Below are 25,655 nucleotides of genomic sequence, written 5' to 3' on the forward strand. Positions count from 1 at the left end.
GGAGCCGCGAGAGGCAAGTCTGTCAATCTGACAGATCGACGTCCTGCACCTCCAAAATGCCTCTTTTGAGTTCTCCATGTTTGAAACGTATAGCAATTTTATTCCAAATAGCAATCAAAAGAAAAAAAAAAGCACCGAAACAGTCCACACAACCTTGTTTACAGCCTTTCTGTTTTTACTGTAAGAACTCTGGTTTCTGTTTTATCGCCAGAACTGTGTCTGGACAGGGCATACCAACTGCACACGCAAGTGTGCGCAATTTAGCGGCACTTGAAAATGACCTCAGGTTTTAATCCCCGTCTTTTGATACTCGGCACAGGAAACGGCAGAAGCCGTGAGTCACAAAGCGCGCCGCTCGGATCTGCTCGGAACTATCTGTGAAGCCTTTGATAGTGCTCGCTCGTTAGGAAGTGATGCATGATTTGGAGGCATTTCTTTTCCCCTGATTAAAGAACCCCCTCCCCCCCACCGACCACCACCAGCCCTGTTTGGGCTGCGGCCTTTTTATGTATGCCACACAGGCTGAGAGAGATGACCCAGCCTGGCTTTCCCTGATGCTTTTCACCTTCCTGACCACTAGGGAGTTATACGGTACCTTACTTAAAAAAAAAGAAAAAGAAAATCATTATCTGGGTGAAGTCTGCTTTATGCTCATGCATGATTTTACATAAGAGAATGCAGAGTGTCCCAGAAAGCACTTTGCAGGTGAAAAACACCACAGATGCATGGCAGTATTATGACTATATTTAAAGGTCACGGATTCTAGAGACTCTAGTGTTGGGCTGCTGAGCAGTTTTCCGCTGTGTTCACTGCAGATGCCCATTATACGACTGCTGCTGCTGAGGTTTCACCGAGAACAGTTTTGGCAAAGCGCGAGAGACAAGAGGTCATTTTGAACAACACCTGACAACACTGCGGGGTTTAAAGAATCAACCCAAACCTAATCCAAACCCTGTGTGTAAAAAGGCACGGCTGACAACAGTGTATGAGACAAAACAGCGTTTGCTTCATTTATTTGATGACGCCTGCGCTCAGGTAAAGAATGTAATCGAACTCCTCACTGCTGTGGCAGAGGGCTATAATTTCGGAGCAAAAAGACCTCTTTTTTGTTCCACTGTGTCACTGTGAAATGTATCTCAGACCTCAGTTGATTACACTCCGTTCAAACACAAAATGCAACTTAATTACCCTCCAACCTTAATCTTAGGACAGTGAAGGCCTGGCATCCTGACTTTCACCCCTACAGCTTCAGTATTCTGTTTAACTTCACACAGGGCACTGACAAGCACATGTGCCTTTATGCACAACTGTGGCCCGGAGTCTGCAATTTGCAAAAAAAGATATTGCTACTCTATAATCAGTCCAGAATAGAGCAAGCGGATACATTCCTTATCTTAACTAAATGTCCTACATGGAAAGGTTAAAGTAACCTTGTTATTCTTGAACAGAGACCTCTGGGAAGTGACTTCGGGGTCAGTAGTGAATCACGAACCAGAGACCGCAAGTGGAAACTGGGTTGAAACTCATTCGATCCTGAGACCAGGAAGCACTTCTTGCACACCGGGCTGTGGAAGTCAAGCTACTGAGCCCCCAGTCAAAGTTGATCCTCTTGCTTCTTCCCAAACGCTGCCGGGTAAGATCCTTAAGGTGTGGTGCAACTGGTCGACCGGGGAGGAGAAAGTCTGACACTTTTTATAAAAGAAAACACTGGACTGTGGCAAAAATCCCTCAACTGCTTGGATTTCTGTGCTTTCCAAAAGGGGCCGAGATGCAGAAAGAATCCACATTTTTCCTAGTACTGTATGGAAACTGGAAGACGGGAATAGAAACAGGACAAGGAAAAGCACTTTGGAAGACATCCTTCTATCCTGTCAGGGCCGGAATATTCATTCTGAAACAGCCCCTCTGCCTGCCCGAGTGAATGCAATGTACTATGTAAGGGCTCTTTGCCTGTGTGACAGTCCACGGGCTCTCCTGCCTACTTTCTTCTTTCCAAAGGCCTCACCTCTTTCTGTCCTCCTCTTTCTGTCTCTCTCTGCATGGGAACTAGCCGAGCTGACCTGCCGCTTGCAGCAATAGTGGAATGGGCCACCTCTAACCTCCTGCACTGGCTGTGGGAAATCCCTTTTGATCTGCAGGCAGGGCTTGGCTAATGAAACACTTCCTCCACAGGGCCAGATTGTGCTGCCCCGAGGGGGGGGCTCTGACAGCGGGACTGTGGGAAGGCGGGGGGTGGGGTGAGGGGTAGTTAGTCTGCAGGCTGAAACAGCCAGGAACTGCTCTTTCCCATGAGCCCACTGAGAGATACGACCAGTCTGACTCTGAGAAGCATCTGTCTCAAGACATCCTAATCGCTATCAGTGCGCAGTGCCAGCTTGCCCCGTTTGCAGGTTTGCAGTATCTCTTTAGCCACAGTCTCCTCCTGTGTAAGCCCACCTGAACCGCTTTCCCCAGCTAGTGTTTCAACGATGAGCACGCACTTAGGATCAATTTCAAGGTCAGGTGAGCTGGTTGGGTTTTTATGATCACCTGGGCTTGTCCAAGGACAAACATTGCGCAAGACCCACCTCCGGTTCATTAAATACTGTGCTGAAAGGGACTGACAACTACCAGAAAAAAAACAAGCAATAACGTCCACCTACCATGTTACCATTGTAGTGCAGTGGGTGAGTCTCTGGCCGTATAATTGGCAGCTTGTGGTGTTGAGATACTGCTATTATACTTTTGAGTCCAGTTGTTCTGGTCAGCCCAGCTGTGTCAATGGGGATTGGCATTGCTGGGGGAGCAACCGATGTGATGCCCCTTCCAAGGAGAAGGAATCACATGCCCTTTCGCCTTCTTAACATCACAGAAACCAGGATGAGCTCTGGCCCGATGGGTCTATGTGGCTCAGATGCAGAAATGACCTACCTAATTTGTTACCATCGAAAAACTATGAGGCAACAATTTGAAGAAACAGTGGAGGTGTTCTTTGACCCCAGCAGTTCGTGCCAAGTTTCACTACGAAGGGCTGCCAATGCTTCCCGCTGTCGGAGCCCGGAGCTGAAAGCCCCAGCAGGCAGCCTGGGGGACAGGCCGCGATCGGAGAGAGGAGATTGACATGTTTGGCCGCAGATTAGGATCCCAAGAGGACAGATCAAAATCGCGGTGCCATTGTTTTTGTTATGATAAAGATTTTCCTTTCTGATCAAACCTGCACTTCCTGGAGCTGAATGGAAATGCATCCAAAAGATAACATGGAGACCATCTGAAACGGCACAGTGCCGTACCACAGTGGTGCGTATCAGGATCTTATCATCATTGCTGATAAAATGAAAAATAAATGTTTGATTGCAGCAGAATAATCTGATAAAATGGCAAGGATTGTTTTGATTTTATTAGTGCCGGAAACATGGTTTTCGTAACGCCTGGCTTTGTCTGAAAAGCTGTCTACACAAAATCCTGTCTGTGGGTACCAAAGCTACTTTCCCCCATGATCTTCGCTGGCTCTTTTCACTCTTGAGAATGGCAGGTCTTTCAGTGCAGAATGTCTACACAGAAAAGTTCTACACAATGTCTTTTCCATTTCTCCATAGGAATGTTTAATTAAGTGTTATTGTCCAGAGCTGTATTGTCCAGGAAACAGGCACCCAACATGATACATACAGTACATATATACACAGACTCTCTATTTGACAATCTGTTTGATAATGTACCCATTTAATTAGACCTGAAACACAATTCATATGCTGGAAATGGCTCCTAAGAAGAGGACTGTACTTATTTTGGGGGTTTTATTTTACCATTGTGCTTTTGAGGTTTCACAACCACCATCTTCCAATCAACGTTCCCTCTAAGCTGGTTAACACAGGTTATGATATCATATCAGCGCACATAGGAAATTGAACTGCGCACAAGAAACTGAATTCCCCAAAAACTATGATGATAATAAAACACGTTAATTGAAAAATGCTATATTGACCACATGAGACTGGCTGCGATAGGCCCAACTTGGCTGTGTGCGTTATTATCGCTACTCGATCATCGATATCTCTGCTCTCGTAGTCTCGTAGCTCCCTGCTCATGCCCTCTCCACACTCAGTCTCTATGACTGGGCTCGCTGAGTCACTGTCCTGGTCTTTTGGATCTCTATGCTTCTATGAGGATGACTTTATTACCAAAACAATAATTTTAGGTTTACAATTTTACATGCACTCAATTTAGTGCGCGCATGTTTTTGTCACTGGGAAAAAAATGTGCACAACAAATTTGTGCGCACACCGGCCATTAAAAATTAGAGGGAACATTAGTTCCAATGCCCAGCATATTCTTCAGTGAGTGATGATGACAGACAATAACAACAATACTCTCATAAAGGGTAATGTTCCGACTGCAAGAGCAATTCTGTCAGACAGGTGATTCATGTTAATGTTTGAGGAGATTTAGAAGGACCGGCAGGTGAATTCTCTGAAAAGCTGTTCAATTTTACTGGCTATGAAACTGTTGAAAAGGTGCCAGGGTTTTTTTTTTCAAAGAAGATGTTAAAACACAGAAAGCACATATGGAATCTATGAAAAAAAAATCCTATAAATGAAGCTACAGGGACCTTCAGAACCAGACTTACTGTACCAAGAGCTCAAGGACAATTTTCCAGACAGATTCGGCAGTAATTTCCAGAGGTTTGACGTTATATATTCATCAAAAGAGTTAATTAACTAAGGCATCTTTCTTCACCAAGAACCTGGGAGACATTACTTGCTTATGTTTAACTGATTTGCCTGATGACAGTGGTTTATACAGCTTGGTTGTGTCTGCTATGTCTTTCCTAATGTGTTGAAAACAGTACGATACGCCTGGTGTGATTCTCTCTTATGACTCCAACTTGGAAGACTGAGGCACAGGCACCCACACACACAAAAAAAAGTACCATTACTTGCAGGTTTCTAACATTATTGCATTGTGGTGCTGTTGCATATTATCTGTGTTATGATTGGTCAGTCACGATAATCTCTGAACGTGCAAATGAGTCTCCAACTTCCCTCAGACCCTGCCTGACAAAGAAAAGAGGACTGAGCTTGCTGTCTGTCACTACCGCCCCCCAATGGTCATAGTGTGTGAGTACTCCCTGAAGGTGGACACAGTGCAATTCAGACCCTGTCTGTTTCCAAAAACTATTCATGATGCACCTTCTGAGGGAGACTCTCTCCAAATGCCACCACAGGGCTACAGGTCCAGTGGAAATGATGCCATTTAAGACAATCTCCTTGTTATTGACAAACTGTATGTTTCATACAGTACCCCTGCCTTCACCTCATCAAAGTGCTTTACATCAGCTCCTAATGCTGCCTTGTATAGGATCCAAAATTCCGCAAACAAGCAGGAGATAAAACCCTTTCTTGCACAAACAGAACTGAACATGGTCAAGCTCCACACTGTGCTCAGCACAGCAGTGGTCGCCTGCTTCAGAAGATTGATTAGCATGACCTAATGGGATTCAGATCTACCTATAGTGCCGTGTAATGGAACATACCTCTCTCAGTGCTACTGGCAAAGGCAGAGAACGCATGCATCTTGAATGATCCTTGAACAGGCAGCATACAGTATATCAACGAACAACCATTTGATCTGACAGCAGGGTTTTCACAAAGTGTTACCTCTCTGTGGAATGGTCCACATTTGGTTCACTCTAACTCAGCGGGGCAGTGTCATTAATCTAGCAATTTAGCAGCTATATTACCCTGCAACTCATTGCTGGCGGCCCCACTGAAGCTCAGCAGGTGTGAGCCTGGCAAGTACCTGGATGGGAGACCCCTGGGAAAGTGAAGGCTGCTGCTGGAAGAGGTGTTAGTGGGACCAGTAGGGGGCGCTCACTCTGCGGTCTGTGTGGGTCCTATTGCCCCTGTACAGTGATGGGAACACTATACTATAAAAAGACACTCTCCTTCAGATGAGACATAAACCTGAGATCCTGACTCTCCATGATCATTAAAAATCCCAGGGGGTTTCTCGGAAAGAGTAGGGGAATTACCCCAGCGTCCTAATAATCCCCCTCTCTGAACTGGCTTCATCACTCTGCTCTCCTCCCCACTGAGAGCTGGTGTGTGGGGAGCAGACTGGCACATCATCCAGGTGGGGCTGCACACTGGTGCTGGTGGAGGGGAGTCCCCATTACCTATAAAACTCTTTGAGTAGAGTGTCCAGAAAAGCACTATATATTTGCAAAGAATTATTCATTATTATTAACAGCAGGTAGCAAGGACTGAAAAAAACGTCCAACATCATACATCTAACTACATTCCTACAGCTTTAGATCAGGATGCTGGATATAACAGTATGAGAGCAGCAGTCAGGGTGAGAAAGCTCTGTTCTTTATCGTTACTCATCACTCATTCAGATCTGTGTAACGTGGCCACAGCCTCCAGAGACTTCCTGAACTCCACTCTCCTGTCCTAATTCTTGACTGACAGGTTGGCGTGTCAGTCAAGTCAGTCTTCTGAGAAGCCGTCAAGCACCTAATTAAATATAGATATAATTAATGTGTTAATTAATAGCTGGAGAACACACACAGAAGTTGAGAAAGCCAGTTTTGTAAAGAATATATGAGCATATCTTGAATAGTCATACTGTAAGTGTCTTTATAAGACCAAAACACTACACAGCTCTGATACATTAGCCTGAGAGGTTAGACCACAATCACAGACAACCTGACCCAGAATCACTCCCTTCTGCTCGTGACGCCCCCTCTGTTCAAAAGGAATGCAGAAGCCAGAAGCCAGAAGCCAGGCGGGCCTTCAGAGATAGTGAGTCTGAGTCCATATCACCCAGACGTGCAGAAGCTCTATGGCCTCGCTCTTACAGGTTCTCCTGCAGCAGTTTTTTCCTGTCTGTCAGCTTCTGGCTTTGAAAAGAGCACCGACCTCAGGAGGCCAAGAGAGGCTCAGCCCACAGTCGGCTGGGCTGCGCTGTGCTTTGTGTGGGACCGGCTCAGCGGAGACGTGTCTCATAGCTGTTTGGGTGGGATAAATAAATCATCCGTGCCTCGGAGACTTAACAGGGATGATGCAAGTCCAGAGACACAGGTTCTTTTGCTCCAGCCCCACAGCTGCGTCTGTGTGGCGTTTCCCTGGAACTGTCAGGCAAGGGAGTCAGAACCTTGTAAAAGAGATTGTAAATTTTAACTGCTGTCCAGCACAAGTCATTCCTGCGAGCAGGTGAAGGCACCAGACTGTACGTGTGAAAACACTAAACTGGCGCAAAACTTTGGCTGAAATACCGCCACTTGCCTGGAAATAAATTATCGACTGGAATGCTTTAGTGATAAGACCGGATGCCATAAAGTATATACTGGATACAATTGTGATGGATCTGGAGTTAATACACGTAAAAATGCTATGTTTGCATCGGCACATGATTAAAAATTATTGATCTGTTTCTTTTGGGAGGGGGGGCAGGTTATTCACAATGAGCTTTCAACTCTAGGCTTGTGTCATACAAAAGAACACGATGTCTTGGTCTCGCGGCGTTTTAATATCAAAACCAGAGAGCAATCCTTTCCTTCAAGTTCTCTTCATGGGCTGTAGCGTCAGCACAATCAACAGATCCATCTTTTCCTGCTCGACGTGGTAGGATCCAGAGCCAGTGAGTGTCCCAGACCTTTTGAAATTCGCTGCGGAAGAGACAGGGAAGGACATTGATAGAGCACAGGGGAATCCAGGTGACAAAAATGGGAGACAACCGAGTGTTATGGTAAAACGGGATAGATTACTAATTAACAGTAAAGTTCACGTGTGGCAAAATTCATTACGGTGGTTTTTCCGAAAGCCCACAGCGCTCTCTTTGGGGTGCAATATTTTGTGAGAATCAGGGGCATGAGCACTGAATGCAGCACTCGGGCCACACACCTGCACTGGCGGGCACGCAGGTCAGGAGGCCTGTTGCTTTCCGTCAGGAACCCAGCGGGGGTGTCGTCAGCGCCGCGTGTTCCCATCAGCCCTCGGCTTGCTCAGACAAAACAACCCCCAGCTCTGGCTCCCCAGCTGGCCTCTGTCAATCGAGGCCCGGCAGCCTCAGCACTCCTGGTTCCTGTCAGACCCCTGCCCTCCTCCGAGCGGAGATGGGATAATCTAAAAGCCATGTGGCCAAGCAGACCTGTCACCCGACCTCCTCCCCCAGCTCTCTATTCCACATTGCTGTGTGAAGCCCAGAAGCAGAAAAATGCCAGTTATTCTCCGCGGTCCTGAGTTAAGCTGAATTACCTCACTGGATAATATCACACAATGCAAAGTGTGGACAGCCAAGTAAACTTTACACATCTTCACCATTACTCTTTATTCCTGCTGGATCTGCAGCTGCCAAGCGAACTGGTAGCTTTAAGTCTGAGGTAACGCAGTCTCGGAGCGGTGCTTTGCTTTAATATGGCACGTCAAGGATATTTTTGTGCTCCGGATTTTATTTTTGTAAAACCGTTTCAAAGGTGCAAACTCGCCAAAAGGCACAGCACGGGAACAAAGCATCTTTTGTTTCGGTTAAACATTGCAGTGACATTTAACTTGAGCTTCATATGGAGACAGAAAAGGTGGTCGAAATGCAAATATTTCACGTTTTGTTGGGGATCTGCCTCATAGTTTGTCAGGTTAGTCTGTCCTTGCATTCACACACTGCTAGCGTGTGCGATATATTGACGTTAGACAAAGCTGAAAGCAAAGGAAAAAGATTAAGTCACTTTGGTCAGAACAAAGTATTTTAAAGTACTTGATGTCTCCCAGCGGACTCGCTGCTGTAAGGGAATGCTTGCTGTTTCTCTGCTGCCCAGACTGGAAGTTAATGGAATATTAAATTTCCTAGAGCCTCTCATTAAAACAAGCAGGCATCATGTCATGACCCTGATGGGACTATACAGCTTCCAGTAAATCCCACTAATTCAGACAATCTGTATCAGTGCCATTAAAAACTAATCAGCATATATCAGTCACCTATCAATAAAAACATTTAGGCAGCTCTGTTTTTCAGTAAATCCAACTGCTGAAGACCCTTCACATTACAGGCAATTTATCACTTTTGCCATTAAGTGCCTCAAAGTTCTATCAGTTGTGTATGAAAGATTGTCACCTCGTGACAATCTCCTGACATACCGAGAACCATTCGAATTTACTTAATTTATTTAAGGCAAGGGAAAATATACCCCCCGTAGTTACTCGGTAGCTGGAGGTAATTGTTGCTGTAATTTCAAACAGATTGCTGGTGTGTTATACAAAAACTACTGCGAAGCCCCTGGCTTAAACAAATAGCTTGCTTTCTGGTGATCTCTCTAAAGCCACACTACAGAAGACAGCTGTCTCATGCACACTCTCAGACAGTTGCAGTCCTGGAGCTCCTCCAGGCCTTCCAGATCAACAGCTTGTACTATCATCTTGCATATCAACATTATCAATATCTTGTTCTCTTATGTATCAGTAGTACGTATCATGCAATATTAGGTCTGTCTTGAAGTTTCGGTCAACATCAAATGCTCACACGTGTGAAATCCCTGCTTCGGAACTTGGCTGCTGGCCAATGGGATCCTAGCGCCTACGTCCAGCAGAGATAAATCGCTCCGGATTCTCTTTAATTCAGGGCTGGCCTCCCTGGGCGATGTCCCTCTCAATCTTCCCATCACCTCTCATTCCCTGAAATGGTGAAAGGAATCTGGCGAGACGCCTGCATATCGCCAGAGCTGTTGTCCACTCAAAGCATATGGGGATCTGAGCGAACCCCCAATTCCCTTGGGCTAATGCTGGGTGACAAAGGTGACAATTTCCCTAGGATGCACCAGCCCTGCAGGATCATTCATCTCACGTGTGGTACTGTTACACAATGAGCCAGGTCATTCAGATACAGTAGATACAGTTGAACCTCTGAGCTCCAACTCCCCAGGACGATGGCGTGTTCAGTTAACCTTAGTGACCTAAGACGACATTCCTTGGCGCAAAGCTCCAGTTTAAACCTTACTTAATGCAGTCAATTGGGGATTCCGCCTTAATTGAATAACCCTAGAATAGAACAGAAGAGACAATTAAGGAGACATTATGCCATGGAAAACAGAACTCCTCATTTGTGCTTCAAACAAGCCCTGCTCAGGCTGTGCTCCCCCGAAAACGGGTGATTTTCCCATTTTCAGGCTTTCCTGCATTCCTCCTGTCTGCATCCCCGGCCTCCCCGATCCTGCGCTCGCGGGGGGTGCTGTCCGAATCCATCTGCAATTTGTAAGACGCCACCCCCGCCGCCAACAGGCTTATCCCCTGACAAAGGCACCAGCAGTCGGCACGACCCGACGGTTCGGTGTCTCTCCCCCCCCTCCCGGGCCTCTCCGTCTGGACAAGGGGTTCCTCGGCTGGGAGCCCTCCAGACAGCCTGTTCAGGGGATCAGGCTGTGTCGTATTAATGTGTCTGAGCATTATGGAGAAGGGCCCTCCCTGGCGCTTGGCAGAGAGGGACAATGGGCTGCAGGTTAAAAGTGTGCTTTAAAGAGAGGGGGGGAAAATGAGAGCCGGAGAGAGAAAGAGGTCCCCCTGACCCATTCAAATTCAGAGACCAACAAGGTAGACGCTACCGGTGTGAAGTTAAGCATTTCTTTATTTCCTTCTCTGCTTCCCAACCCCCCTCCCCTTGCCTTCCCCATCTCCAGACAAAAGCCCAGGGTCTGGGCAGGGCTAAAAAGCACCAGACACTCATACAGAACAGCCCAGAAAAGGCCAAGTGGGGTCTATTGTCCTCTCCTTTTTTACCGAGCCAGTGGAGCTTGTCTCAGCAGGGCTAAGATAAGACAGGCCCTGCCTGGCAGCCTGGGCTGGGATGTGGGCTCAGGGCCTGCACACGGGAGCAGGAAAGCCAGTATTAGTGCCTCTTTTCCCACGAGGTCATCGCACTAGGGGGAACACGCCGGGGCCAATCCGCTTGCTCGGGGCTGGGCACAGAGGTGGACGCCGATTTGGCCAGCTCGATCCAGCGTGTCCGCTGTCTCGTCACCTCTTCACGGCTGTCAGAGATGGACTGAGCCACACAAGGCAAGGAATACACTCACTGCTGAAAAGACACACGTTGACCTTGTTCGCTGGAGTAAAAGCACATGGGCCTCAGAAGGGCCACAGGAGAGAAGCAGCCGCTTGGCACACCTGGCTCGTGCTCAGTGATCTAAACTACATGGGCTGAACTCCCTTCTAAATCCATTGTTTTTCAGTATTTCTGCAACACCTCCTTAGTGGCATGTTTTCAAAACATCTCTAAAGGCTATCGTATAGACATCCTTGTGCAAAATTTAACAAGAATCCCTTGCATTTATGTAAACTTTTCTTCCCAAAGCTCTTTATATATAAAAAGGAAATCTGCTCAACCCCCCTTTGAAGTGCAGCCCCCACCTAGAAGATGTGTGGCAGGCAATTGGCACCAGCAGACCCACTGCCCAGAAGAGCACTTGGAGGAGTAATAATAATAATAATAATAATAATAATAATAATAATAATAATAATAATAATAATAATAATAATAATAATAATAATAATAATAATAATTCCTCACACTTATAGAGCACTTTTCTGGACACTCCACTCAAAGCGCTTTACAGGTAATGGGGATCCTCTCAACCACCACCAATATGCAGCCCCACCTGGATGATGGGACGGCAGCCATGGTGCACCAGTACACTCCCCACACACCAGCTCTCAGTGGGGAGGAGAGCAGAGTGATGAAGCCAGTTCAGAGATGGGGATTATTAGGAGGCCATGACTGGTAAAGGCCAGGGGGAAATTTGGCTGGGACACCAGGATAACAGCCCTACAGGAATAAAAAATGACCTTAATTCAATTAAGAGGGATGTTTGGATCGCAAGTCCAAAGTCAAATTCAGCCAGAATGCCTGGATCAACTACTCTTACAAACAGCACCATGGAATCTGCATAGTCAGGACCACACATCAACCTCTCATTAATCGGCACCTCCTACAGCCTCCATACGGGGGTATTGATTTGCAAACTGTAATCAGGAGGAAAGAGCACCAACTACAGGTCCACCAACACCACACCAACGTACAGCAGCAACATAGCTCTCCTTGCAGGTCTAACATATCTATACAGACCAGGGCCAGCTTGGCTCAGCACCAGAGTTTAGGCTAATACAAGGCTGGGATTGCACTCAGAGACTGGTTCTCTGATGTTCACACAGACCCGAGTGAAAGATTGTGTCAGTGGGCTAGTGGGAAAATACTCCAGGCTTTCAATATCACAGAGTAAAACTCAGGTTATTCAGACCTTTCATATAATCAAAGGAGACAGCAAGAGGTGGGGATGTTTGTGGCCCAAAGACCATACTTTTTTGGAGCTAGAAAGCTAATGGACAGCATTATTGGGGGAGAAAAAAAAATATTTTTGGTGCAAACTCGACCGTTCTCCGTTTTGCGAGGCAATGTTCTCAGGCACTTAAATGACCCCACGGAGAGGCGCACACACACTGTCAGTTTCTCCCGTGCTCGGGTACACACCAGCCTGCCCTGTTAGGGTCGCTCCGAGGGGCTGGGGCGAGATCAAAGGTACTGGTCACAGCCATTTGGCCAAGTGGTGAAAAACTAGCATGAAAAGGTTGGATCTTGAAAGGGAAGGCAAAGGAGGGGGAAGAAGAAAAAAAAAAACAACAACCGGGCCCTCTCTATTTAAAAGCTAAGCAAACTGTGAAATAATTGAAAAGGTACGTCAATCAAGAGCCCAGCAAGGGGTCTGAGGTTCCCAGGCTGCCCCCCGGTGCAGCACAGAGAGCAGGGAGGGACGAGGAGGAGGCAGCCCAGGGAATTCAAAAGCTAAAAGGTGACGGAGAAAGAAAGGAGGAAGAAAGTCCAGGGGAAGCTTTTGCAACATCTTTGGGTTCTGCAAATCCTTTTAGTGATCCAGAGGAAAGGGGGTTTCGTTTTCGCAAAGATCCCGGCAGGTATAAAGGGCTTTGCTTCCCTCTGATACGTCTGTCACTTCACAGGTGAGCTGTGCACCTTTCTGCAGTGCTGGTGGTGGGGGGGTGGAAGTGGAGGCAGAGAGGGGGGGGGGGGTGTTTGGGTTTGTAAGAGACGACCACACAGTGACATGACCCCCCACACCCCCTCCCTTCCCCTTCACCCCCCCTCTCCACCCGGACCACCACCACCATGACACTGACAAAGGGGACCTTGTGAAAGACCCATTCTTGTTCCCCTCTGCTCTGCTTTTTTTGGGAGGTCAGTGAAGGCTTAAATGATCTGACGATGGGCTCACTTCCAAGCAGCGAGAGAGAAAGAAAAGAGAAAGAGTAAAAAAAAAAAAACACAGAAAGCAAGCAGGCATGGGTTTGTTCCTCACATTTTTGTTTGGGGAACAAAAAAAAAAAAGTCCCATAGAAAGGAAAATGGTTTTAGTCCACACTTGACTAAACGTGTACAGACACAGGTTTCTTGTAATTGCCACTGATGGCTTAGGCCGAAACCGTGTCAGAGGTTAACAGATCACGACAGGCGAAGCAAAACGTTTTCAAAGTCAATCTGCGAACTGGAAGGGAAGGTTTCAGAATGATTCTCGTTGTTAAAAGGGAGTTTTGCATGCACGCGGCACGCGGGTTTTTTTCTCTCTTTCAGCGGGCCCTGTTCTGCGTGATGGCTGGGATGAGCTGTATTGTTATGAAAGAACAGGTCCCTGGGGCTGCCCCCCCCTGTGCTGGAATGGTACGGGACTCTCTCCCGCCACAGCTCAGTCCAGTTCCCCCGCTCTCGGTCTCGGATCCCTTTCTGTTGCTCCGTTTCCTCCGGCGTGCAGAGATCACAAAGCCCGGATCTCTCCGGCGTTCCGGGACTGCATTGAAGACTCAGCTGGGATTAGTGTTCCTTAGGCTGCAGTTCCACTCAGTTCCAATCCAACGGACAGACAGTGTGAGAGAACACGGCTGACTAGAGGCTTCGTTCTCTTGAATTGTCTATTATAGTGGGAAGAATGCTGGATGCCCACCATTCTTGTCACTTGTTAATAATGAATAATTTCTCATGCTTATATGTGCTTTTCTGGACACTCCCCTGAAAGCGCTTTACAGCCCCCACCTGGGTGATGCACCAGTCCGCTCCCCACACACCAGCTCTCAGTGGAGAGGAGAGCAGAGGCATGAAGCCAGTTCAGAGATGGGGATTATTAGGGCACTGGGGTAACACCCTTACTCTTTTCGAGAAATGCCCTGGGATTTTTACAGAGAGTCAGGACCTCGGTCTTACATCTAATCCGAGACAGTATACAGTTTACAGTATAGTGTCCCCATCACTGTACAGAGGCATTAGGACCCACACGGACTGCAGGGTGAGAGCGCCCCCTACTGGTCTCACTAGCACCTCTTCCAGCAAGAGCCTTAACTTTCGCAGGAGGTCTCCCATCCAGGTGCTGGTCAGACTCTTACCTGCTGGGCTCCAGTGGGCTGTCAGTAATGAGTTGCAGGGTGATATATCTGCTGGCTGTTGAATTCTTTAGCCTTCTTAGATGGCTGCACACTGCTATGGGTTGACTTCAATTGGCCATTGCTTTGCACAATGTGATCTAGCCTGCAAGCCTGACTTCGCCTGGTGAACATTGTCCTGCAGAGGTGCACAGCACTTTCTATTTGGATAGACAGATGCTTATAAAAGTGATGCAAACTCCGATCTGGCCCAGTCTCAGCTGAACTGGAAATGAGCTGCCTGCGTTTGCGTTGTGTAACAGTGCTTGACAATGCCAGAGGTGCCCATCAGATCTCTAAAATCTAGAGCATCAATCTAGAGCACCATACCTGCGTGCCTCCGGCTGCTGGGGCTGGATGCGACTTGTTCGTCCCTGCGTGTAAAAGAATAAAGTGGCCCAGCATGTCCTGTTGTTATTTATTTTGCGCCTCTCATTCCTAAGAAGATGACTGCACCTGGCAAGCACGGGCAGAGCTGGTGGGAGCTGGGATTCCTCATGCCACACGTGCTGGGAGGACAGCATCTCCACGGCAGCTGTCAGGGCTGTCACCAGCACAGGCTGTCGGCCTGAGAGACAGCGGGAGATGAAATATTACCGCTTCTCGGCTTAACCTCCCCAGCCCCCCTCCCCCTCTCAGTCCATCACAAACCCCCTGCCTGTCTTCACACCGGATTGGACACGGACTACCGTCCAGCCAGGCCACTCATTTGGGGGCCAAAGAGGAAACCCTCTGCCCCCAGTCCAAACTGCTCGAGTTCACAATGCAAAGAGAGCGTGTCTCTTCACTGGACAGGTAAAGGCACAGTCCGTAACAGAGCACAGTGGCTCATCCTGGTTACTGGAGGGTTGGACAACTGAGAGCACATGATCTTCCCATTAACGGGACACTGGTCCATTGCCGGGAAATTCCCCCAGGCATACCGCTGGGGGGACAGGCGCAACTGGAGGTAAAGTACTTTTCTCAAGGGTACAAAAACGGTGTCCGCAACAGGGACTCGAACCCACAACCCGTTGACGACAGGCACAGAGCCTTTCGTGCTCTTCTGTGCTGTCCAGGCCTTTGTCTGCTAGGGAACCCCAAAGAAGTCAAGGCCTGTTCAAGGCTCTCCCTTGGGTGCTTGTCTACTGTCGCTGTCATTTTCATGGTGGGATTCTGTTGTTCTGCGGTTGTCAATTGCTCGGCGACGAAGGCCCCTGCGAGGGAGTTTGCAGATGCAAGTTTCGTTTCGAGCCAAGAACGAATAACAAAGAGACAATCCGGACGTCTGAGAGGGAGATCTGACCGTGCGGTTGACAGCCCTGTGGGGGGGGGGGTCCACATTACAGCAGCTCACGTAACAGACGGTTTTTTCTGGAGTTTGTTTGCCTCTTCACCTCGACTCGCGTGTGTCTGCGGGAGATCAGATCCGCTGCACCCGTTTCTGCGTTGACGCCTCCAGTCCAGGGGAAACGCAGAGCTCGTTAACCACCTTTGCTCGTTTCTTCAACCTCCTCCCAGGGCTCACAGCTGTAGGGGGAGAGAGGAGAAGATCTGATCACAGTTCCCACACAGGGAAGCACGCTGGGAGCAGGCACTTGACACCGGTTATCCAGCCCCCGAGCATGGCAGTCACTGGTCTTGCCCCGATACGTTTCTGTCTGTCGCCATGGGGATGAGCCGGGGCCCTTCGGAAAGAAGACACCGGATCCAACCTCCTGCCACATGGCTCTGGTCGGCAATCAGACTCCGGAGGTCACAATCAACCCACAGCGATGCCCCTCCTCCGTAGGCGACGTTGGTGAGGAAGTCTTTAAGTGGCAGTCGGGCGGTGCCTTTTGCCTGACAGGAAGCATGCCTGGGTCCCGCTGCCCCAGAGCTGGGCACACACACGGAGCACCCTGCCGGCACCGGGCTGTGCGCTGTCTCGCCACGCTGCCGTTCCGAGATACCCCTGGGGACGTCATCTGACCAGCGGGGTCAAACTGTACCCCAAATGTCACGGAACCGATAGGAAGAACGGGAGGATCCTGATGCGTAGCTGGGAATCCTGCAGAATGTGGAGCAGCACAGGGACAATATCCAAAACACGTAATCCAGGGGCTCGGCCGAAGAAGATTGGAGAAGCAATGAGTCCGGTAACCAGGGCAATCCGAGGAAGACGATCCGAAAAACGAAATCCAAAGAGTGTGGGCGAAAAGGGCAGGAGCAAAGATTAGGAGCCGGGAGCTCCGTCGAATAGGTTGAAACGCCCACAAGAGAAAACCACAGGAGGCTCCTCGATAGTGAGCAGGGGTCGGCGCGCGAGGGAACTTTAAATAGTGCAGGGAGAGGGACGTGGTTGGATACTTGGTCCGGGAGTGAGACTTTGTGGAATCTGGTGCCTGTGGGAAGGTGATGGGTTCAGTTGAGGAATGAGATCGTGAAACAGCGGGTTTGGGAGTGGAACGGCGTTTGCGAGGGAGAGGGCGGGGCGCGACGCCCAAAGGAGAAACGCCTCAGACTGGAAGGCGCGGCTCCCGTCAAAATCCCGTAAGAGTCGATCGCGCTCCGCCCCACGCTCCAACTTTGTCAGCCGAAGACGATAAGAAAGTTAGCAAAGCTGCAGAAGAGAGGAGACCATTCTGTCCATCTAGCCCGTGCGCAAGGGAGAAGCTAATTGATCTGAGTGTCTCGCTCAATCAGCCTTCGCCAACAGGGCTAAGGTAGCCTGAGCATAATCCCACAGCTCACTGTGATCCCTGTCCACAGACTTCCACATAATATCCCTATGTTGCCTTTCAAAAGTTCATCAGGTTGAATTTGTACAGTATATATACAGTATTCCCCTCACTCTCACTGTGTCAGTCCTATACCTTATCATGGGCTGCTATTGTCTGTATCATGTTTATGGCCACCCGTGCTTTACTATGATTTGACTGTGATCCACCACACTTTACTCTGGGTGTAACCCTACAACTTCTTATAGGAGATGGATGCCAAACTGTTTCCTTCCTTGCGTGAGAGGAATGGCTTCATTATCTTCTGTAACCTGCTTTTTTTCCCCCTGAGTGAAAAGATGGGTTAAGTTGAGCCTGGTTCTCCAATTGGTAACAATTTAGTCCAGGTCTTTGGCTCCAGGACTCCCGGCTCTAACCTGGGCTCCCGTTCTCCTTCTCTCTTTCGCAGGTCTGATGGAAATCCGATCTGTCAGCGTGGGAGTGGTCGCGATCAAAGCTGTTAGCACTGGCATGTACTTAGCTATGACCAAGAAAGGCACGCTCTATGGATCGGTAAGTGAAACAACAGGTTAGCTGAGCACCTTTAGCCTTTTAGCATTCGACAATTTGTTATCTGAAATTATGGACATAAATTATGTATGTCAGACTGAGGCCCCATCGAGCCGCTGTGTCCTGTGAGTTTCATTGCCCAGATACTTCACTGGATCTAATTATTCCATGAACTCGGCAAACCCAACACCTCCCTATGGGCTGCAGAAAGCTGTCCTTGTAACATAACCTTGTATTAAGCAGATCTTTTACATCATCAGCTGTGAAAGACAGTGGAAAGGAAACTCTTATTACCCACCAGCTGAAATAACGAGGTTCATTGAATCGCCAACCAGACGAACTGGATACTGACCTACAGGACAATTGTTAACAGCTTTCCAAACCAGACCGCCACTCTATTCTGAGCCAGAATTCATCGTGTTTGTAGGTGCCATTTTTGTTTTAGTTTACCTGCTGTGTTAAAAGAACTCTTTGAGCAGGACGAACCACAATCTACGTGTAGATTTGCATCCAATTAAATAGTTTAGATTGTGAAGGCTCAGGGAAAGAGCAAAATGCCACTGTAGGAAGCAAAGCATGAACCTAGCTAGCACTTTTCAACCACCAGTGAATCGAAGGACACAGATCTGAATCCTGGAGAAACATGCAGCTCAATGTTGTGTTGTAGAAGAGATTCTCCGCTTCACATTAGACGACTAGGTTAGTCAGAGCTGAGTGTCTCGAAGAGCAGAGCGAATGCCCTGGCGATGTTGCGTGCCTTCTGGCAGGTGTTGAGCTCACAGCTGTCCCTGCTCCATAATAAGGAAGAGTCCTCAGCTCAGTTATCTGGCCTTTGAGAGAAATCTCCACTTGGCAATCAGTTCCCAAGCCAAGATAAGATGAGTAACAGACAGTGAGCAGAGTAAACAAGACAATTTGCCAGAGTGAGGATCAAGATAAACTTAGCATCAAACAATACCTTGTTACATTACCCTTTGAATCTCACCTCAGTACTCATTAATCGCACAGTCACGGTGCAGAGATCTAATCGCCATGAGGGTGTCTGATTGCTCAGTGCTCTGCTTTGCCGTGAAAGAAATGTCTCCTCTTTACTTCATAAGCCCTTCTGCTTTCATTTTAGTTTCTTTTCTCGCTCAAAGGGGAGCCACTACCCTGTCGTGCCTTGTGAGTCATAACGCCGAGCAGATAATGAGCCGAGTCAGAAGCGGGGGGGCTGGTTTTGTTTGCGGTGTTGACAGAGAGGAGCCTGAGTCTGGGGTTTGCCGATGACAGGACACCCTGGGGACAGGGCAGTTGACAGACACATGCCATCGCCTAGCAGATTAACATGCAATTCATTTCTTCCCCTTCGCCCTGGTTGCTTGTCTGCATTTTAGAGAACGTTTTATACCCAGCTGGTAAAGAATAGACTGCATTTACTCTTCGCTTGGCCAAAAGTAAACGTTTACACTCAAAAGAAGCTGCCTTTTTGTTTTGGTTTTAAAGTAATTTCCACCCACGTCGTCTGTTTGTCAGGAGTATTTTTCTGGTCACTTCCTCAAACTGTGTTCCCACTTTAACACCGACACCTGCCCCCACCCACACGAGCACAGATTATTTCACAAGCAGGTTCCAGCATTAACTGAAACCGCATTAGAACATAAGGAAAATTACAGAGGACAGAAGCCCTAGAGTAGGCCCTAGCCTTATTTAGTCCCTCCATTTGGTCATTAGAAGGATCTGAGGATATCCAGCTGTTTCTCAAAAGAAAGGCATCATCTTTAACAGCACAGCTGGGCATGATCATGAATCATGAAGGGTATGCAGAAAGCTTCTGAACACGGGAATACAATTAATAATAAACTTTATTTATATAGCGCCTTTAAAAGCATCTTTTCTGAGTACTACACGGGAAATCCATTTATTCCTTTATTCCTTGTTTTAATTGTATAATGTTAGCATGCCCAAAGGGGTTGGGCAGCCAGTTGACCTTAGACCCCCAGAGGTTTCTTTTTCGCCTTACTAAAGGAGTTTTTAATTCCTCTCCTCCGTTGTCTTCTGGTCTTTTCTGTTCCGTATTCACAACATGTACGGTCACTCGCGTCGTTAAGCGCCTGGGGGCAACCTTGTTGTGCAAGGCCCTCTATAAAAATCAACTGAATTGAATTGAAATTTTGTTTATAAAACAAACAGTTAAAACAATGAAACAATAGCAAAGATGCAAAGGTGATGATGCTAAAAAAAATTCTGGAAGGGTTTTGGATGCAGTAGAAGATGCTAAGCGGCAGACACAGACATCCCTCAAATAATATCCTTAATAACCCTAAATAAATCTATATTTAGATTTGAAAACGTAGTGGATGGGGGGGATCCCCTTGGAAAGAAAACACAGCTATATAAGTAATTCGCTGATAGATACTAGAATAGATATGCAATACCGTATAAGGTCAAGGTCATATTATATAATTACATAGTTCGCTGATGATTTTGCGGACGGGGGGCGTCACCAACAGAGAAATGTGGATTTCTGGGAGATTATGGATCACTTGCGGGAGTCGGGGAGGAGACGCCGATTCCCGGGAGACTCCCAGGAATCCTGGGATGTCTGGTTCGGCCTGTGCCAGGGCGCAGGGGGCAGGCCTGATTCCCCCTCCCGTTTTTTTGTTTTGTTTCCCCTCTGGTCTCCCGGACCCCCCTTCCTGCAGGTGAAGTACAACCCCAACTGCAAGTTCAAGGAGCGGATCGAGGAAAACGGATACAACACCTACGCCTCCCTGCGGTGGAAGCACAACGGGCGGCAGATGTTTGTGTCGCTGAACGGGCGCGGGAAGCCCCGCAGAGGGCACAAGGCACGGCGCAGACACCCCTCGACCCACTTCCTGCCCATGCTTCCCTCCTAGCCAGGCAGCCGCCCCCGTTTCCCATACTGGATTATTATCGCCAACCTGCGCCCAGGGGTGTACACTGGTGTGTGGGAGGGGAGGGGGGCTGTGTCTTCATCTCTGGGGGGGGGGGGGGAGGAGGGGACTTTAACATTTTAAGTTATTTTTTTTTTCCTTAGGTAAGCTTAAGGTCCAAAAGAAAAGCTGCTAATATTGTGTAGATACATGTTTATTATTTTTTATTGATATTAAAAATGCAAATAACAGTAATAATGCTCTTGTTTTAATAGAGTACGCCGACAGGGTGGAGGGTGCTATATCAAAGAGCATTCACCCTTTTTTATCGGGATAAATATGGTTGCTATTCTTATTGCTATTGTTATTTCGGCAGACAATGCTTTCTTTGACACGACCTTACAATGTACTGTACAGCACACTTTAACAGAGATGACAATGCAGCCAGAGCCTCAGGTGGAACACTGAGCAGTTGTCTGGGCTTTGAGGAGGTGCACGTCACCGGTTGGATGGACTTAAGGATTTTGCACAAGACTTTTAAAGCCTACCTGGGCAGGGCATGCATTCATAGCACTTCTGACTACTAATAAGGCAGCTTTAAGAACCCAGAGTGGAAATGTGGGACATTGGCCCAAGATACCAGGAGCGGCAGTGAAATATGGAGTCTTGCAGGGTGATGACGGGTGTGCGGACCGGATCCAAGGACACACGAACTATTTCCTTCCCTGTTTTCTGTGTTGAAGCACGGACTGATGGCTTGGCATCTGGGATCGACAGGGATGACTCCCATTGGAGCTTGGCGTGACCCTTCAAGCAGTTACAAATAAACCCGCTGTAAAACTCAAATCACTCTGCGCTCATGTTGAACACTTGGTCCCGAGAGTGATCTGGTGTGTTAAAGTGGCACGGCATGTGCTTGTAACGTCTGGCTGGTTCCAGCAGCCCAGGAAGCACTCTCCCTCCGTGCATCCAGCTGGGCTGCCTGTGCTCACAGGTTCTGGGTCACCAGCACACTGATGCACACTAATGGTGCAGGCTCCAGGGATCAGTCACGACAGTAGTGCCCCCGTGCAGCTGCAGTGACAGTGCTCTGGGGTGGACTCTTTCGAGAGTTCAATAACAGGAATTTAATCCGACGCTTTAAAAACTGCATTTTTCCTTCACAGTGTGTTTTATTAACCTATATCACATTTCCAGATTTCTGGCAAATGCAGCTTGCGATAGATATAAATATTTCGCAGTGCATCAGAATGTACCATGCTCTTCCATTCAAGACACAATTTTCCCTGTCCTTGAAATGTTCCGCCCGAGGCTACAGAGCCACAGGGAAAGCGCACAGGAAGAGCCAGGAACATCGCCTCAGCTATAAACAGGTGTTTTGCCGAGTAGATTAAATGCTCATCAAGCCATAAGTGATTTGATTATTATTGTAAACTGACAAAAACGTTATTAATAGCCTATCTCCATTTCCATCCCTGGCGAAGCTGGAGAAATGTGTCAGGTTGTTTGTTTGCCCATAGCAACGAACTCTGACAGAAACGTTGGAAGTCTTAAATGGTGCAAAAAATGTAGTTTTCTGTGCAGTGTGATAAGGGACACGCACCCCTCTGCCACAAGTGGAAAATGAATGGATCAAAGGGAATGGTGACCCTTTTCAGTAACAAGATCCACCACTGGCAACCTAAATGCACCGCAGGGGAAGACGTGGCAAACGGTTAATTTCACAACTGGAGTTCCGGCACAAAGCACAATTTTTCTGGTCAAAGGCATCTAACGCTTAAATAACCTACAGAGGCCGTGTTTCAAGCTTGAAACTGCTTTGCCTTGCATCCGTGGCCTAACAGTAACCCATAATCCCGCAATCTGACTCCAACAACAGTTGACTCGCAGGACTGCGACCAAACACAAGTGCCGAAACAATCTAACCACCTCAGCCGGACTGCACTGCTGAGCTGACCAGGCCTGTGTTAACACCTGTGTTCCAGGACCTAGCTTGAGCATTGATTAGCCTACTTAGACACCCTAAACCAGTAACCACAAGCCGACAATCAAACCACAATTGGGTTGGACAATGCTTCAATACTAGCATTCTGTGATGCTGGATTGCTTCATGCTTCACCTCGCTCAGTAAAGGGCACTCAATCTCATGTAGACGTTGTGTATGGGCCACCTCCGGATACCCAGCGGTGAGCTATGCCGAAGGTACCAATTAAACGCCAAGTGGCTTTTCGAAACGGGCACGGTCTGCATCACCTTCCACTGACCTGTCCAGGGCACTCTGCCTCAACAGCACCACCTGCTGGAGGGGGTAGGGCACGACAGTGATTGCAATCTCCCCCCCCAACTCCAGTGTCACATCCCTGAACATCCAAGAACACAAAGCGAAACTGATTATTCACTTCATACAATGTTGTTGGAGAATAAACAACATTTTCATCCATGAGTGTCGCTATTGAGGGCAAGTAACTGCTTCCACACCTATAGAAAAAGGCGTGGATGTATTCATAACAGCAGGTGCTCTACAGCAAATACCTTGACCTGGTAACATATGTGCATTATGCAGTCCAGTACTGCTCTTACTGTGATTCATGATTACAAAACAACCCTACATGATGTTAAAGCACGCCTATTCACAACAGTATTATGTTTGACTTTTTGGACCTCCCCTGTCTTCTAAAAGAACACTGCTGAGGGTTCTCAATGGGCCCATCTCAGGGATTTGTTCAGGAAGCACATCAAATAATGCAGGGGGCCACGGGCTTTTCAGTGAGCAGAAAGGAGAGAGGGTAATGAATGAGCTCCCTTTGGAGTCTAAAGGCTAACCTTTCAGGATGTCATAATGCAGTTTCCCTTTGATGGGACGGTCGCCCAGACCACATAGCTCTGTGTTGTTCAGGCCAAGGGCCTTGCAAACAATAGAAGGAGATTAGGATGCCTGGGAGTTCCACAGAAACCCCACCTTCGCTCGGGCACAGCTCAGCCCGTCGGCTTCCCTGCTCCTCGTTCGCCTTGATAATGTCACTGGCGCCCTTCTGAAAGGTGGCAGCACCTCTCTGGTAAGTCATCGGCCTTTGCTGGCACCGCCGGCATCTCTCACTGTATCTGCTGAGCGTAAAGGCACTGACGATAACCTTCCCGGGGATGAGTGGAGATGGAAAAAATGGCTCATTGATGGCCAAGGAAGGCAAGCTGTCATTTGATAAAAGTTCTTTTAAGTCTAGGGAAAATACCGGGGGGGCTGTCAGGGAGGGGGGAGGGTTATTTGGGCTAGAAGAGATGTGGTCAAAATGAACTCAAGAGGTAATTCAGTTGCAAATTCGGAGTTAGGGATAACAAGCAAAGAGAAACGAAAAAAGGAAACCCTAAAAATCCAGAATATATTTTCGAAAGCTGCGACAGTGACTTATGGCAAAACACTCCGATGACTGAAGGAATAAACTCCGCTCTCTGCCCGCTGCTTGAACGGTTCCCCCGCCTTCCTTTTCATCCGACGGTCCAGGAATGTTCCCTGCGCCCTGGCTCGCGGGCCAGACGGCGGCCGGCCCGAATCGGGGCCCCGCCGCTGTCCCCTCGGCCCGCCTGCCAGCCGGGCAGAGCCATCCCCTGGCAGCCCCCCGGCACGCGATCAAAGGGCAGCTTCAAGCGTGGCGGGGGGGGGCGGGAGGAAGGAATGTTCTGGAGGCAGCGAAGGAGAGGTGGGGGGGGGGGGGGGTCGCTGGCCTTTCAGCGGCTTCACCTCCAATTGCCAGTGACAGGCTGGTGGCTTGTGGGTAATGTTAGTTCCATGACAGGAGAGAGGGTGCGCTGGCTGCCGGGGACAGAAGCCCAGACCCTCAGCTGAAAGAGTGAAAGAGCAGCCCAGGGATGTGGGACGTCTCCCTTTTAAGGCACGAGAGACCCTTCCCAAAGCTATAAGGAACTGAATCTCCCTGCAGACCCGAATACCTCCAGAATTGCAGGGCTGTGGAAACTGAACCAGCTGTATTGGCGACAGTCTGACCTTTTCCCCTCCTCTGGCCTGACTGCTCATGGGACCGGACTCACAGACCGGCGCCGCCTGTGGAAAAAAAACCCACTCTTCCTTTCTTGTGCAGCCTCGACACCTTGAAAGGGGGTAGGGCAGCCTGTTGCAAAGGTAGCTCGGCGTGCACAAACTGGAGCTCGGTAATCTACACAATCGCCTCAGCCCACAGCCTAGCTGTCGTGTCGATCTTGTGTTTTGCCAAGACTACTAACAGATTAAGTAATAAATGATTTGATCTTTCCATTGTTAAGCGAAACCACTCAGATTAGGAAGATTTAGAAGATTTTAGGGTAGCACCCTAACGACAGCATCAAGGCTTTCACCGAGTCGGAGGAGTATTTTACTGCCCCGAGACAGCCTCACACTCCTCGGCCGGTGGGCTGCTGGGACAAAAAAGACCCCAGGGAGGCCCATTGAGAGCTGGTGGCAGGTAGCTATGGACACAGAAGTCAGTCTGTGCACACAAAAGTGAGACCCCCTTCAAAAGCTCTGAGAATCCTGTGTGGTCACAAGCTTAACAAGAGTCAAATAAAAAAAGGGTAAAAAGAAAATAACTTTTTAGAATACAGATCTGATGCTTGGGGAAAAAGAAAGGAGTACAATTATAGAGGCCGTATTGAACTGCCATTACAGCCCGAGACTAATTGTGGTTGTTGTATGTCTCTCCTTGGCCTGTGAGTTTGGAGTGCCTGCGTGCCCTTACTCAGTGTTTTTTTTTCCTCGTTTTTTTTTTTTGCAGACAAAATGTCCTTGAAAAGAACCGGGGGGACCACCGAAGATCAATAGCGACCTCTCGTCTCTTTCACAAACCCCCTTAATCCCTCTCGTTTGTCTGCCATTTGTTCTGGTCTATTCATGGCTCCCCCGAATTTGGGATTAGTCTATGTCTTGTTACAAAAACAGCCTGAGCTATTTGAATGAATGGGCCAGGGGCATAGGGGGGGTTGGGAGACAGGTGGGGGTGCTGGGGGCGAGCGTCGGCCGTGAACCCCCTATCCTATAAGCCGTGTTGCCATGGAAAGACCTGGGGTTCCAGTGCAGAAACCTGCAGCTCTTTCTTCTGAGC

General features: G+C 48.3%; 1 protein-coding gene across 1 annotated transcript in view; it reads left to right on the forward strand.

The window, feature by feature from the left end:
• fgf22 (fibroblast growth factor 22) overlaps positions 1-21,411 on the forward strand; it is a 31,793-nt gene extending 10,382 nt beyond the window's left edge. Inside the window, exons 2-3 of the mRNA XM_088621724.1 lie at positions 17,589-17,692; positions 20,374-21,411. Coding sequence (XP_088477850.1) covers positions 17,589-17,692; positions 20,374-20,568 — 299 coding nt within the window. The 3' untranslated portion in view covers positions 20,569-21,411. The remainder of the gene's footprint in view (positions 1-17,588; positions 17,693-20,373) is intronic.
• Positions 21,412-25,655: the final 4,244 nt, after the last annotated feature.

This window comes from Lepisosteus platostomus, chromosome 27 (genome assembly GCF_059453375.1).
Source record: "Lepisosteus platostomus isolate fLepPlt1 chromosome 27, fLepPlt1.hap1, whole genome shotgun sequence".
In the NCBI taxonomy this organism is placed as follows: domain Eukaryota; kingdom Metazoa; phylum Chordata; class Actinopteri; order Semionotiformes; family Lepisosteidae; genus Lepisosteus; species Lepisosteus platostomus.